The 15,174-nt window shown below is 55.2% G+C and overlaps 1 protein-coding gene across 4 annotated transcripts in view; it reads right to left on the minus strand.

The window, feature by feature from the left end:
* RGS3 (regulator of G protein signaling 3) overlaps positions 1–15,174 on the minus strand; it is a 162,238-nt gene that overhangs the window by 83,773 nt on the left and 63,291 nt on the right. For 2 of the 4 annotated variants that reach the window (XM_027105131.1, XM_027105133.1), the window contains 6 exons: positions 14,986–15,041; positions 8,469–8,550; positions 7,604–7,709; positions 6,468–6,819; positions 5,573–5,612; positions 237–433 (listed from right to left, as the gene is read on the minus strand). In XM_027105131.1, coding sequence (XP_026960932.1) covers positions 237–433; positions 5,573–5,612; positions 6,468–6,819; positions 7,604–7,709; positions 8,469–8,550; positions 14,986–15,041 — 833 coding nt within the window. The other 2 variants (XM_027105132.1, XM_027105136.1) reach the window with 2 other exon arrangements.

Below are 15,174 nucleotides of genomic sequence, written 5' to 3' on the forward strand. Positions count from 1 at the left end.
GGGGGGGGAGCCGCTTGTCGCCGAGCTTCCCTGCCCCCACTCTCCTGTTCCTCCTCCTGGAAACCTCTGCTCCCTCAGTATAACCCCCGGAATCCTGAGCCCCTAAAGCTATTTGTCTTTCCCAAAAGGGGGTCCTCAGACCTGGAACGAGGTACCATCTCTGAGTCCCGGGGTGAAGGACCCTATTCTTTCTCACCTCCTCCAGAGGGAGCCCTTGGGGTCGGTCATCAGCTCACCTGAACAAAGATGGGGAACACCAGGACCTTGGGGGCCAGGGTGACGTAGGTGCCATAGCTTGAGTGTGGGGCATGCGGCCTCATGACCGGGCAATTCTGGTAGTTCCCATGGCCCTTCATGGTCTGCACCGTCTTCATCAGCCGACACTTCTTCCCCAGGCCCGTGTAAGACTTCCCTTTGCTGGGACTCCCTGATTCTGTGGAACAGAGATGGGGGACCGTGAGGCATTTCTACGCCCCCTGCAGAGGCAGGCCTCTGCAGAAACAGGGAACATGGTCTCAGTCCATTAACAGCCATTAACAACAGCGGCTACCATGCGCCGGGCCCTGAGCAAGGTGCTGAGAGGACAGGGAGGCCTCAGAAGGAATCCCCTCACACTCTGTGAGAGATACTACCGTGTAAACCCACAACTCCAGGGCAAGGACAGGTTCAGGTCACCAGGACCTGAACCAGACCTATCGGTTTGGCCTCGTACATTTAAAAATCAGAAAATCTCTCAGATTCGAAAAATCAGAAGATCTGACCTCACCGGGCCCACAGTCCCACGTCAAACAAGCAATCAGATGGAGCGTCCTGGGTGGCAGAGCACGTGTGGTCCCCCTTGTCCCCATCCCCACTGCTCCCTGCGCACACCCAACACTGCTGGCCCGTTTCATTGCCTCCCAGGTCCCTTGAACAAAGGGACTGGAGGTCACGTCTCTGCAGTGATAGCAGAGACAGTGGGCTTTCTCAGGATGTATGGGTGTCTGCCTTCTACTAGCCAAGGGAGCTGGAGCGGCCTGGCTCACTGAGTCAGTCCGGAATAGGGAGTGGCACCTGCCACTCCAGTTCCCGGGGAAGAGCACCCGTTCTGAGCCAGAGGGCTGCACCCAAATCCCACTCCTCTGCTCCCCAGCTTGGTGACCACCAGAAACTCACTTCGCCCCTCAGAGTCTTGGTTTCCTCACTGCAGTTATAGTACCAAGCTCATGGGGTCGCTGTGAGGATTAAATGAGACACTCCAAGTAAAGCCCCTAGAATAATGCCTGGGACCTGGTAAGTGCGCGGTAAAAGTGAGCTGCTAACTTCTTGTGGTTTTGTTGTTGTGATTTCTCCACTTGGGAAAGCGAGTTAATCAGATACTCCAGGGACTCTGGGAATCCTAGGCTTCATCGCAGCCAGGAGGTATTCCCCGGCTTGGCTATCAACTCACAAATTATTCTCATCAGAAAAGGGGGAGGGAGAGAGAGAAAGAGAGAGAGAGAGAAGAGAGAGAGAGAGAGAGAGAGAGAATGAATCACCCCCAGGGAAGAGAGCAGAGAGCTGCAGGGAGTCCCTCTATAAGGTGCCACAGCAGGACACACACCCTCATACTGAACAAGGGGTGGCATACAGATCTTTATCATGTCTCATCCAATGGGCAGAAGAGCAAAACACAGAGTAGCTAAAAAGTCAGGAATTCTTGGACACAAGCAGGTAGGAGATAAACTCCAGGGCATTCAGACTCTGCACACACCTGGGCCCCCTCCGAGGGTCCCTGCTGTCAGGTGGGCAACTGATCAGCCCTCCCTGACCTGAATGTGCAGTCCACGGGGGCCCAGGTCTCCTTCCGCCACCCCCAGTCCTGGCAGCCTGGGGGTGAACAGGTGGCCTGACCCCAACTACATCTCGGGGAAGCTCCCCACCAACGCGTGGTCCACAGCCTCAGGGGAAAAACTCAGCTCGGAAGGTTTCACACTTTCCTCCTCTACCCACCCCATGCCCCTTCTCACCGAGCAGGGTAAGAAAAACAAGTCAACCCACACACACAAGTGACCACTGATCACAGCAGTATCCTGGGGCAGCACTCGAACCATAATAACCTAAACCACTTCCTGCTTCTTCAGGGAGTCACTTAGAGAAGAGTAAAAAGAGCGTGCACCCAGGACAGGGGCGGGGGGCAGATGCATGGAAGTACCTACCCAGCTCCTCGTCTGCTCTGGCCCCGGACGTCCGCCCCAGAGGGCTCTGTGCTGCCAGGCACTGGCCCCTTTGCTGAAAGAACCCATCCTGGCTCTCAAGCTCTGCACTGGATTTGAGTTGGACAAGACACCTGAACTTGAGCACTGGCCTCCTCCGAGACTGGCTGTGTAATAACCCTGACCAGGTTCCTTCCCCCTCTGAGCCAGAGTTTTCTCCACTGCAAAGCAGAGATAATACAGACTGCTGCCTTGCCTGCCCCAGGGCAGGTGAGGGCGCACACGAGAGACCCGATGGGAAAGGGTTTGGTGAATGGTACCAGGGTGTGAGGGCACGAGGATTATAAACCCAAGCCAACAAATAATCCACCCGTCAGGGCTGGCATTAGGACAGGGCTGCTGCGCCACAAGCTTTACCACGAACGGGGATCAAAGTGTCAGTCTGGAACTAGACAGTCTAATTTAACACAACCGAGCCTAGACCAGAGAAGGCAAAACCACACAGGACCAACAAGCAAGGCAAAGTAGACCAAACTTAACAAAGGGGGCTGTTTGCTAATGCCCAAATCTGGGCTTTTGCCCGCCCCCAGTCTGACCTTTAAAGGAATCCACTTCTTCCCTGCCCTAGCCCAGCTGCATAGGGCTGTCACAGAATCTTTGCCTTGGGCCTAGAGAGTCATGAATAAGCCACTTGACATACACCTTTGCCTTCAGGTGGGAAGCAGCCCCATTTTATAGACAAGGCAACTGAGGCCTGGAGTGACTGAGGGACTTGCCCAAGGTCATCTGGCCAGTAATTGGTACAAAGCGGAATCAACCCAACCTATGTGGCATGCCCTCGTGCCCCATCTCCACATACCCTGGATAGTGTGTAGCAAGTGGGCTTGATTTTCCAAAACTGATTTTTTGAAGTATTTTTTTAAAAAACAGTCCAAGTTATAACCCAGCTACTGAGCTCTGCGAAGGCAAACTCCTTAACTTCCCACCTGCTACCACTTACACCCTCTGGTCTAAACCCCCATATCACCCCTTAAACACCTGCTTCACTGACCAAACAGTAATTACTCGGCTTTGCTCCGGTTTCCGAGGTGAGCCTTGGCAGCCATCCGTCCCCCGGCCGTGGCGAATCTGAGGCTGGGCTGCTTTCACAGGGCAAGGGACAATGCCAAGGGCACCCGCAGCCCTGGAGAACACGCCGACGACAGGCGGGCAGGCACCACAGGCCCCAGAAGGGCACCAGACCCCATTCTATTCAGGTTGGCTCAACCCACCCACCCTCCTGCAAGGAGGTCGAGCAGCCCAGCCAGAGGAGGAGACAGAAGTCGTCACCCTGGCGACAGCTTTAGCCTCTGGAGAACCCTGAGTGCGTTTAAGGGAAGATCTGTACCCTGAATTCCACCCCTTCCTCTGAACCCACGGACCAGGAGCTAGGAATATTTGATCCCTGGTAAAGAGCAAAGATGTCCTTGGATACCAAAATAATTATCATCGTGAAGAATAAATGAAGTCAGGGCTCCTCTGGTGGCGCAGTGGTTAGGAATCCACCTGCCAGTGCAGGGGACACGGGTTTGTGCCCCGGTCCGGGAAGATCCCACATGCCGCGGAGCGGCTGGGCCCGTGAGCCATGGCCGCTGAGCCTGCGCGTCCGGAGCCGGTGCTCCGCAACGGGAGAGGCCACATCAGTGAGAGGCCCGCGCACCGCGATGAAGAGTGGCCCCTGCTCGCCGCAACTGGAGAAAGCCCTCGCAAAGAAACGAAGACCCAACACAGCCAAAAATAAATATTAAATAAATAAATAAATTTTAAAAAAAGAATGAATGAAGTCAGGTCAAGTTCTTAATATAATGCATTCAAAAGTTACCACTGTTATTAACAGCAGCATCATTTCCTCGCTTGTCCCTCTCCCACAGCCTGCGCGACTCTGCCCTTCTTGGTTTACTAAGTACTGTATTCTCAGAGGGGAACCAAAACGTGGACAGAGGGGAGGACACCAAGAGGCATCTCTCGGCCGAAAAGGAACCACACCAGCCTGCCTCAACCCACACATCTCTCCAGCTCCCTTCTCCCATGAGCAGTCTGCAAACCTTGGAGGCAACCAGAGTCACTCCCCTTCAGTCAGTCACTCCAATAAAATTCTGTTGAGTACCTGCTGTCTGTCAGACCCTGGGACCAGCATCAGACACACGGAGGTGAGCAGGCCTAGGCCCTGCCCTTAATGGGGTCACCATTTAGCAGTGACATCTCCACTCTAACCTGATGCGGCAACTAAAAGCTTTTTTAAAACTCAGTGTTGAATCTCCATCAGACTTTTCTCCGGAAGGAACACAGATTCATTTCCAACAGACCAAGCCCTAACACCCAAATGCCCCAGCCTGGAGAGAACAAAGATGGCTTCCATCTGCAACTCTGAGCCTGATGGGAGCCCTTTTCCCTCCAAAGGGCACCTGCTCTAAGCAACCGTCGTCTTCATGCTACTGACAGAGGGGGACAGCAAGGAAGCAAGTCTGCAAGTGGTTGGGAAAAGGCCATTCACAAAGAAGGAGGTCAAAGAAGGAAGGGCTCAAGCATATCCAAGGTCAGCACCATGGACCACCAGGCAAGGTTGGTCTCAACCTTCCAGATACCACCTGGACTCCAGCCAGCTAGACTCAGGCCAGCGCAGAGAGGGCCTAAAGGAATGCCCAGCCAACTCCAGCAGCAACACTGATACCTCAGGTTTCCTGGGAGAAGGAACTGGTTTTGAGCCCAGCTTCTCTCCCTGGCCCTTAAAAAATAAGGTCAGGATTTGAAGGACAAAGGAGAAAAATCCCTTCAAACAGCAGAGCCATCTGTGCACTTCAAAGACAGCTAACTTCTGTGTAACATCACTCAGCAAACAGGCTGCCACTCAAAACCATTATCTCCTTCAATCCTCCCAACACCCTCTGAAGTGGGAATTATCAGCCCCGTTTTATAGATAAAGAAACTGAGGCTCAGTGAGGGGACATGAGTTGCTCAAACTCATACAACTCCAATTTGGAACCTCCCAGCTCCAAGTTCCGTGCCTCCCTCCCGAGCTGGCCTGACCACAGTGCCTACAGCACCTTACACATATTGGTTGCTCAGTAACGTTGGTTGAATCTCAGCTGAATGCCTGAGTCCTGAACACCATCTGTTAGACTGCTCTGGGAAGATGCCCTCTCTTCCTCCTCAGTTCAGGGTCCAAGGAAGAAAGACACTGGTTCAGTGAGGAAGAAAAAGGTCCCAAGAGGAGACAGACTCTGTGTCAAAATGGGGGGGGGATCTTGACTCTGTTGGGAAGGTCTCCCAACTCAGAGGAGGAGGTGGGGCCCAGCCTCGCAGCTAACCTCGCCATCTCTCCGGGGCTCAGAGGGCACAGCAGCAGAGGAGAGACTCACCTTCGGGGATGGCATCCTCCTGGTACACAGGCCGCAGCAGCTGCGAGGGAAAGACATAGAACTACCTCAGCCCCAGGAACGGGGCAGACCACCAGGCAGGCTGCTCAGCCCTGGCCTGGGGACAGGAGGGGAGCACCTCAGGGCACGAGGGCAAAACAGCAGTCCCGCTAACGAGCTGAGAGGGGGGCCTGGAGGGATCACAGAATCTAGAATGTTCGAGTTGAACGAGGCTTTAGCTGTCATCAAGTCTAACCCCTTGAAGTGTGTTCTGTGAAACACTGGCACTTGGGACGCTAACAACTCCGCCACAAAGGGTGCACCGTCAGGGGAGTTTGAGAAATGCTCGGTTAAACAAGGGTAAACCACCTTCTTCACTGCAGATGCCCTCAGAGCCTCAAATAGGCTAATATGCATTGGGAATCTCCCAGAAGAGGAAGAGAGTATAAGGTGTTTCTCAAACTCATTTGACATCAAGAAACTTTCTTCCCAGAGTATCTCCTGGGACCGATATTTTGGGGCACACACGCTGACATTCCATTACTCCATCTTACAGCTCCTACGACGGGCTTGCTGCCTACCACGCAGCCCATTCCGCTGAGGATAAGTGCAGACTGGCAGAAAGCTCTTCCTTCTTTTGAGGTGAAATCTTCTACCGTGTGACCTCCCATGGTCCTGGATCTGTGCCCTGAGGCCACAAAGATCCACCTGCTGTCTCTGCCGGGGACAGCCCAACAGGACAGCCCTATAGAGGCTGGAGCTAACACATAGTCCACTTCCCTGCTCCCCACTCCAAGCCCCTGGCAGGCTCCTCACAACACAACTTTGAGTCTTCGCATCTTCCTGGCCTCACTCAGGGACCCATGCCCTTCACCTCCCCTGAACCAGCTGTCCATACCTGGCTCCCAGGGTTCAGCGGGGCCAGGATGATGTAGTTGGGGTCGGCGGGGGCAGTGGCACGGGACAGTGCAGGCAGGGTGTGCTGGCCCCCGCGCTTGGTCACCTCAGTGTAGCGCTCCCAGCCACCGAGCAGCAGCCCATCCGAGCTGTCACACACCAGGTGACAGCTGTGGCGCTGCTCTGGCCGTGCCTGGGCCCCGTGGGTGCAGTTCTTCTCCCGCTTGTTGGGGGGCGACTGGAGGTCATGGGTCGACTTGCAGGACGCCCGCCGCAGGACCCCGCCATCTGGCCCCGGCTTGACCTGGGGGACCATACGCCACACAAGCAGGATGATCTCGCTGGGGCAGCTCCTGGAAGTTGGAGGAGGCGGGGAGTCACAAAGGGAAGTTGAGTCTGGGGGAGACCAAAGTCAGCCATGGTAGGGGCCTGTGGGGGCAGAGAGGAAGAGAGGGGAAGAGGGCAGGGAAGCCCCAGTGCCAGAACAGGAAGGGATGCAGAGGCCATCTAAAGTAGAGACAGCAAAGGGGTCCCTTAGGTCGACTCTAGTTGACTGGCAGAGGCTGGGAAGGACACTGAGGCCAAGGCCAAGTAAACGAGAAAGAAGACCAAACTCAACTAGCGACGTGCCTCCTGGACACAAAGTGTTATCAAGGAGGAGCAGGCAAGCCACGGCCTGTGTACAACCCCTCATCCGGTCATTCCAGAAGCAAACCTAAAACGGGCCACAAGGGCTTTAACCCAGAGGGTCGAAATTTAGGAGACCCCAAAATTTAAAGAATAACTGTTTAATTGTGCAATTGAAAATGTTCGCAACATCTACGCATCCTTAGGAAACCAAGGGCTTAGCTCTGAGGTAGCAGAACTAATGAGCTAAAGTAGAGAGCGACCCCCTGGAGCTGCACCACGAACCACAGGGTCTGTTTGAGAGCTTCTTCCCCGCTGTCTGCTCTGGGATCCAAAATTGCTCAGAACCTGAACCTTCCAATTTCAGGCCAAGAAACTGATTCCCCAAGGAGCAAAGTGAATTGCTCACGGCTGGGAAGGAGGGACGGGCGAGGCGTGTGCCCAGGTCTGGGGAGGGGAGGGGAGGTGCGGCCCAGCCCGAGGCCCCGGGCTGCCCGCCGCCCCTGTCACCGGATCTCGTGTGCCAGCTCCACGCATTTCCAGTGCTCCACGGGCCTCTCGTTCAGCTGCAGCACCGTGTCCAGCTGCTGCAGCCCTGCCCGCTCTGCCGGGCCCCCTGCAGGGACAAAGAAAAGCCACTCAAGGGCTCCTGAAGCCCACAACCCCCTCAAAAGCCCCGGGGTCCTTTGCTTCCAGTGACCTTGGACAAGGACCGCTCCCCTCTGTTTCTTCACCTGTCAATGAGGGGCCAACCTCGGGGGCTCTCGGGGACCTTGAAGGGAGGCTCCCCTTTGCCCTCACTTCCTCCCTGCCCGCATACCCAGTACTGGCTGACCTCTCTCTGCTGTCCACCTCCCCGCCAGGCCCCCCTCCCTGCCCAGGGCCTCCCGCCCCTTGAGAACCCTTCCTTGCTGCCAGGCTCACAGGCAATGGGGGCACCCAGATCACCATGTCCCAGCTTCTCCACTTTGGATGCTCACTCTGTGACTAGAAGTCTTTTCTTTGTGAAAAATAGGGAGGGAATGACTATTTTTAAGTGCTAATCAGGCTGGAATAGGATAAAATACTGCTTCCAAATCGAGTTCATAAATGACTCTCATTTTCCCATGCAGCCATTACTGAAAATATAGGTTTAGTTCCTGTTTGAAATGATTGGGAAACAAAATATAAAAATCTATTTTCATTTTGATTAAAAACAAAAAAAAAAGAGTAGGTGTATTTTCATAGACCTCACTTTCATCTGTGGTCATTTAAAAATATTATTCTTCTCGTTTTGAAAAACCAGGACAATTTGCTCCAGTTTAGGGCTCCCCTTTCAGTTCCAACATCTTGTTTGCAAAGCCTCGGGCTGGCATCACCCGAGACACTCACTCACCGGAATCCACGGCCTGGACTCGGACCGGAGAGTCGCAGCAGATGGTGAAGCCGAAGCCGTCCTTCCCCCTCGGGATGGTAATCTAGGACACAGCCCTGCCCAGTTACTCCCAGAAGCCATGAGGCTGCTGCCTCTGCTCCAAGGTCGTGAAGAACACAGTCCCCACCCCAGAGCCACCTTCCTCTCCAAGGCTGCTGGAGCCAAGAAGGAGGCTGGCCGGCCCCTCGCCGTCCCTATCTTGGCCCAGGCATCTTGAGCACTGGGTTGTGGGCCAAGCAGGAAGGCTGGGAGCTCAGGAGGTAAGCCAGGCCCATGTGGAAGGGCCCAGACCGAGCCTTGGAAGGCTGAATCTCGCCTTCCTCAGCCCTGGCAGACATGTGGCCTAGCCCTTTACCCAAGGGCCCACTGCACTGCACGTCTCCACCTCACCTGTGACCCACTGCCTGCTCGGTCCCCTCCTCCTTTCCCCAGGGGTTCATGGAGCGTCAGCCCAAGGCTGGCCCCATGCTGAGGGCCCAGAGACAAAGCTGGCCTGTTGGCTGCCCTCCCAGAGCACAGGGGAGGCAAGACAGGGATGCACACACTCACCACCTCAGGCCAAGGGGCAGGGGACACGTGCTAGGGGTCTCAGGGCCGTCCACTGCCAGGGCCTCAAGGTATCAGTGAGGGCTCCCGGGTGAGGGGGCAAGTGAGGGCACAGATAGGCTTCCTGGCTGAACCTGAACTAGCCAATGACCTCACTGTGCCTGCTGCAGCCTGTGTGCGTGGCAGGTGCACAACCCCTACTTTCAGAAGTCCCCTGAAAGGGCCCTGCCACCTGGATGCTCTTTTCAAAGCAACATGCAATTATTGAGCTCCTACTGCATGCCAGGCTCTGCTGAGGTACCAGGTCATGAGGCCTTGGTCTCTGGCTCCCAGAGGAGCATGAGGGTACACTGATCTCTAGAAAGCAAAGCAGGTCATGTTAAGCAGTACAGCAAAACGTGAGGATGGTGCTGGGAAGAGTCCTTTGCGCTTTGACTTTAGATGACAGGCCTGGAGCACGGCAGGAACCAGCAACTGCTCCGCTAGTGAGGACAGCGCTGCAGCCTCCCACCAGCAGCGGAAAGCTGGCAGGGGGCGGCGCGGTCTGCTAGCTCAGTTCAGTTCTACCTTGCTGCATGCCCTCTCTGTGCACCCCCAGTTAGGCTTTGGGAGGGGTGCAGAAAGCCCAGCCCCTGCCCACTCAAAGAGCAATTCCAGGCTGCTCAGAGCAGGTGTATGAGAGCAACAGACTAAGGCAGTTGAAGTCAGAAAAGGGGTCTGGCGCCCTGGATGTGGCGTGGGCCCCAGTGCAGCATGGGGTAGGGCACCCCAGGCAGGCTGAGGAAGAAGCCAGCTCAGCAGCCCTGAGAGAGGTCAAGGGCCACCGCCTCGTTAGGAGACTGCTGTCTCCTTCCTTTAGGGGTTACCTCTTCCAGGCTGGGTGCCCGGCATTCACCTGCCAGCTGTCCCAAAGGCCAGGCATGGGAAAGGGGGGGCCGGGGAGCCTGGGGTGACCCAGGCCCTTGGATGCTGCTGGGGAGGCCCCTGAGGCTCTGCTTCCCACCAGCCCTGGGCCTGGATTCAAAGCGAGTTTGTAAAACAGGAAATCTGACAGACAAGGGGAAGGGGCGGGGGGGGCAGGAAAATACCCTGTTCCCATAAGAATTCTGGGAAAACACACAGCTAAGACAGGAAGAGAAAAAAAATGGAAAGAAAGAAAGAAAAACAAACTCTGGAGTGAGCGCGGAAAGCCCAGACTGAGGCCAAGGGACGATGACAGGAGCCCAGTCCACTCCATGCAACCAGCAGGGATTTTAGGGACCTCACAGCCCACCCTCAACCCAGGCAGAAGCTGGGATGCCAGCATTTTGCTAGCACTTCCCCAGTCCTACACCACCAAGAGCCACGGCCCCTCCTGCCTGGGGTGCGGCTCTGGAAAACCAGTCCCAGCACCCAGGGCTAACAGTTTGGGGACTGGCCCCAAAGCTGAATCTGGGGAGAAGGAGGGTGCTCCAGAAAACAGCCTGTTCCCCGCATCCAGGTGGGACTGTGGACAGGAGACCCCTCTGCCTTCCTGGGCACCAGGCTAAGCAGAGCCAGTCCAGACAACAGTCCAGGCCAGCTGGGGGCTGGGAAGAGGGGAAGAGGAGACGGTGTTGGGAAGCAAGCCCCTCTCCTGCTCAGTGTGAGGGGGTGGGACTGCATAAAGGAAGCAGAATTATGCTCTGTCCATCGTGACCACGACCACGTTGAGAGGACAATGTCCAAAGAACCTGATCATCACTGCAGCCCTGAGGGAATGCAGGGCTAGTTTCAGTATGCCCATTTTACAGAGAAGGAAACTGAGGCCTGAAGCAAGTAAGCTCTCAGCCCTCCTCTCTGACCTCAGGTCTCAGGGTCAAGAGACAAGGGAAGCAGCCCTGCCCTATCTCTGGGACCTCAGCGACTCCTGGCAGAGGCCATCCTTCCTGGGGTGCTTCTTGCTCTTTCCTGTCCAGTGCAGGAACTGCTACTGCTCTCAGATCTCACCCATGCCAGCATCTCACTTCTGCCCTCCTGCCTGATTTCCGACCCTCTGTAATGCTAGACTTCAATCCCAATCCCTAAATGCCATAGTTATTGAAACCCCTGCACCAGGCACTTCATACATATTCCATTTACTTTCACAGCATCGTCACATTATCACCCTATTCCACTGACACGAAGACTGAGGCTCAGGGAGGTAAACTGCCATGCACGAGAGTCAGACCTCAAGAAGGGCAGAGCTGGATGTGAGCCCGGGTCCGGCACAAAGCTGGTGCTCTCAACCCCGCACTACTTTCTAGCAGGGGATCCGTCTTGAACTTGAGTCCCAGAGCCCCAGGCCCGGACCGCACTCATGCCTGGTCCTACTGTGACTGCCAGAGGGTCCCAGTCCTCAGGCCTGTAGTCCCAAGTGACCGAGGACTTCTCGACCTCCCATCCAGTGCCCTCTGTGCCTCACCACCCCGCCATCCAGTTGCCAGCGTCACAGGGGCGCCTCTGCAGGCTCCAGGAGTGCGGGAGGGCCCTGAGAGCTGGGGACTGGAGAGAGAACACACGTGTCCCACTCACGGTGCAGGAGGCCCCTCTGAGCATCTCCCTGAGACCTAAGTCTGCCAGTTTGAAGGAGTTCAGGACCCAGATTCCAGGCTGGTCATTAAAACACAGAGGGATTTTACTATACTTTTAAAATCAGAACCATTCCAGAGTCCCATCAGCTTGGACATTCCCAAAATCTGGACATCCCTTGCCTTCACCCTGTCTGACACCATGCCCTTTTTATAAGAAAAAAAAAAGTCCCTCACAGTTCCAGAAGAGTCTTGGGGGCTAAGGGATCATCACTCCCACTCTGCCCCACGTCCTGAGACTGGAGGCTGAGGGCCAAGCCCTCTCCGTGAAGTTGGGCTCTGGAGCCAGAGGACTCCGGACCCACTTCAAGGCATCACAGCCACCCGGGAGGAAAATCATGTGTGCGCACATATACGCAGACACATCCTACCTCGCTCACAAGCACACACCAACACACGCTAGAACACAATCACACCTACACAACACAGGACAGGCACTGCCGTCCCATCAGAAGTAGGGAAAGTTAGCAAAAAAACACAAATCCAGCTGCTCAGCAACCTCGCCACTTACAAACTCAGGCTTGGGATGCTCTTTTTAACCCACACGCCTCCCAAATAAAAATGACAGAAAATCAACTAGATAATCTCACCATGGACACCACCCAGTCAGTGGTTAGGATGGCGAAGAGCTGGCCTCGTCTGCCCCTAAAGAGGGGCGGCAGGTAAAGGCCACCTTGGGGCCAGTTCCTGCCTCTATCCTCCCCCCCAGATCACAATGAACCTGCAAGGGGCCAGGAGGAGGCAAGAAAGGCCTTGTGGGAAGACAAGTCCTGCTCGGTGAGCCCTCACTCCTGACCCCCAATGACACCCCATGCGTCCCCCAAGGGGCCAAGCACCCACCTGGCGGTAGCGGCGCTCCGAACACACCTTGCAGAGCCCATTGAAGCGGTTCATGGCTGCGGGTCCTGCCTCGACTGCCGCCCCATGAAAACCCGGCTCTCCCCCCCAGCAGTGGGAGCCCGCACTGCGCCCCGTCAGCCTGGCATGACCGCCCTGGGAAGCCCGCCCCGCAGAAGAATGGCAGGAAATCACCTCTCACCTCCCCAAGCCCTGTCTGTGCTGTGTGCCTCTGCACGATAAGCCCGAAGGCTTCCTGAAACCTCCGAATGACAAGGAAGAGGGAGAGTTTTATATTAAAATTCCTGTCAACTAGTTAGTATTCCCCGGGCCCCGGCGGGGAGAGGGCGCCTTTGTTCTGGCTGCATTCTCCGCCATGGGCCACTTTGTGATTCCAGTGTTCTCACAAACACCCCTGGCTGGAGGAGAACCCAGGCAGAAAACACGGCCCACTCTGTAACAACGCCGCCTCCCCCTGCAAATCCCAGGATCCCTGGTACAAATGCAGGGAACTAACTCAGCCTAAGAACCTAAGGATGCTTTGCTCCCACAGACATCCCACGTCAAGACAGGGAATACAAAACATCTGGAGTTTGCCTGCCACTCAGAAGCTACTTAAAAGTCAGTTTCCTCATCCATGTATGTGGGCTGCTTGAAGGATCTGATGACAGACCATAAAGTCAAGTTGGGAAGGGATTTCCAATCACTAGATAATCCAGCATCCTCTTTTTACTGGTGAAGAAGTGGGGGCCTTGAGCAGTTGAGATCACACAGCAGGGTGGGGTGGAGCTGGGCCCAGAGCCCCAGTCTTGATTCCTGCCTTGTAGAGCAGTGCCTCGTGAGCCTAGAGCCCCTTCCACCAACCTCAGAGCCCCTGAGGAAAACTACCCAGCCACTCCCATCCTTCATGCCAGAGAGTGTCCCTTGGTCCAGCCCAGCTTTCGTTACTGTGACAGTGGTCAGGCCACCCAGCTTTCTAAGCCTCCATCCCTCCATGCACACGAAGAGGGAGTTGAACAGGTCACCTCTTGAGGTTCTCCCCCTGCCCTAACCAAGCCTCTGACGATCGCCCACACCTTGCTGAATCCTACGGACATCTCTGCGTGTGCAAGCCGAGGAAAATCAAACGCCCTCAGAACAACACCCCCAGAGGTCAGGGCCTGTGTGCAGAGCCCGGCACGAAGGAGGACTCTCCCAGGCCACCTAGAAACCTGCAGTGTCGATGTCTGGGCAATTCTCACAAATCCCCAGGGAGACTCCCTGGTCACTGTCCTCTCTGTGCTCGGCATGTACACAGAGAGGGAGAAAGGCCTTTGCAGCTCCCCCACTGAAGCTGGAAGAAAGCTTTTCAACTTGTAATGAAGCCACGGAAAACAGAGATCCAGCAAGTTACTCTAATGCTGTACTATCCAATATGGTAGTGATTAGACACAGGTGCAATTTAAATTTTAAAATAAAATTTAAAATTCAGGTCCTCGTTCATACTAGCCACAATTTCGAATGCTCAGTAGCCACCGGTGGCTAGTGGCTGCCATAATGGGCAGTGCAGCCCTAGCCTGTACGCTCTGTGAGGGCAGGGATCTTTGACAGCTATATCCTGGCACCCGGCACAAGGCCTAGTCCACGTAGATGTTCAATAAATACTTCATGAATGAATGAGTGAATGACTTGAGTGAATGAAAGGGGAAATGTCTTGTAGCTAATAATACACCTAAGTGTCATATATTATCATGGAAAATATCACTGTCGTATTTTCCCAACTAGGCCACTTGCAGGAGACAGCCATACCGGAAGCCATATTTGCTGGCTGTGTGGCCACAGAGAGTGACCTAACATCTCTGAACCTTACAAGTCTCACTCATCTGTGAAATGGGTAGTAACAACCACCTCAGAGGTGGGAGTGAGGGTCATGTTAGATAACAACCGAGGGGCTACTCAGCACTGGGGGCTTGTTTCTCCCTCCCTTAGTGGTTAGAGAAAAGCAGAGATCACCTGCCATGGCCTGCAAAGGGACAAATTTGGATGAATTCCCCAAAATCCCTACAGGAAGGTTCCTCTCTAGCTTCAAAGCCCTAATGAAGTGAGGACCCATCGGTCTCGGGCTCAGACTCACAGCCGCTCCCTGATATCAAGGGGGCCAAACCGGAAGGGGAATTGGGCCACAGTGGCAGGGGAGGCAAGGGGCCTGAGGGGGCCTGCAGGAAAGGGAGGACTCGGCTTCAAGAGACCAAAAGTCAGTACAACCCAGACTCCTCTATTTCCAGGGGCCGGGGCCCGGCTCTCTCCCCACTCCTGCCCCAAGCTTGAGTAACCCGAGAAAAGCACCAGAAATAACCTCTTAAAAATGCACAACTTGCTGAGTTTCCAAGCACCAAGTGAATCTGAGTCTCAGTCACCGAGTGCTGCCCTGTTTAGGGGTCTCCAGGGCCCAGGGACGAACCAGAAGCAGGTTAGAGCCCAGAGCAGTGCTCAGGGCCCGTCAGTCCTTCCAGGTTGTCCCCACCTACCTTGAGTTTCTCCCTGTTCTCGGTGTCCTCACCTCCCAACAGTCTCAACAAAGGGTCTGGAAGGTGACAGAGCAGAGTCAGAAAGTTTCTGCTGGCATCTAAGTGCCCGTTCCACAGACCACCCAGAGGATGAGGCCAGGGTGCCAGACCCATGTGGAGGACAAGGTCACTGCTGGCCCCCAGGATGTG

This window comes from Aethalodelphis obliquidens, unplaced genomic scaffold (genome assembly GCF_003676395.1).
Source record: "Aethalodelphis obliquidens isolate GAN/ISIS:26980383/991018 unplaced genomic scaffold, ASM367639v1 scaffold7, whole genome shotgun sequence".
Taxonomy (NCBI): domain Eukaryota; kingdom Metazoa; phylum Chordata; class Mammalia; order Artiodactyla; family Delphinidae; genus Aethalodelphis; species Aethalodelphis obliquidens.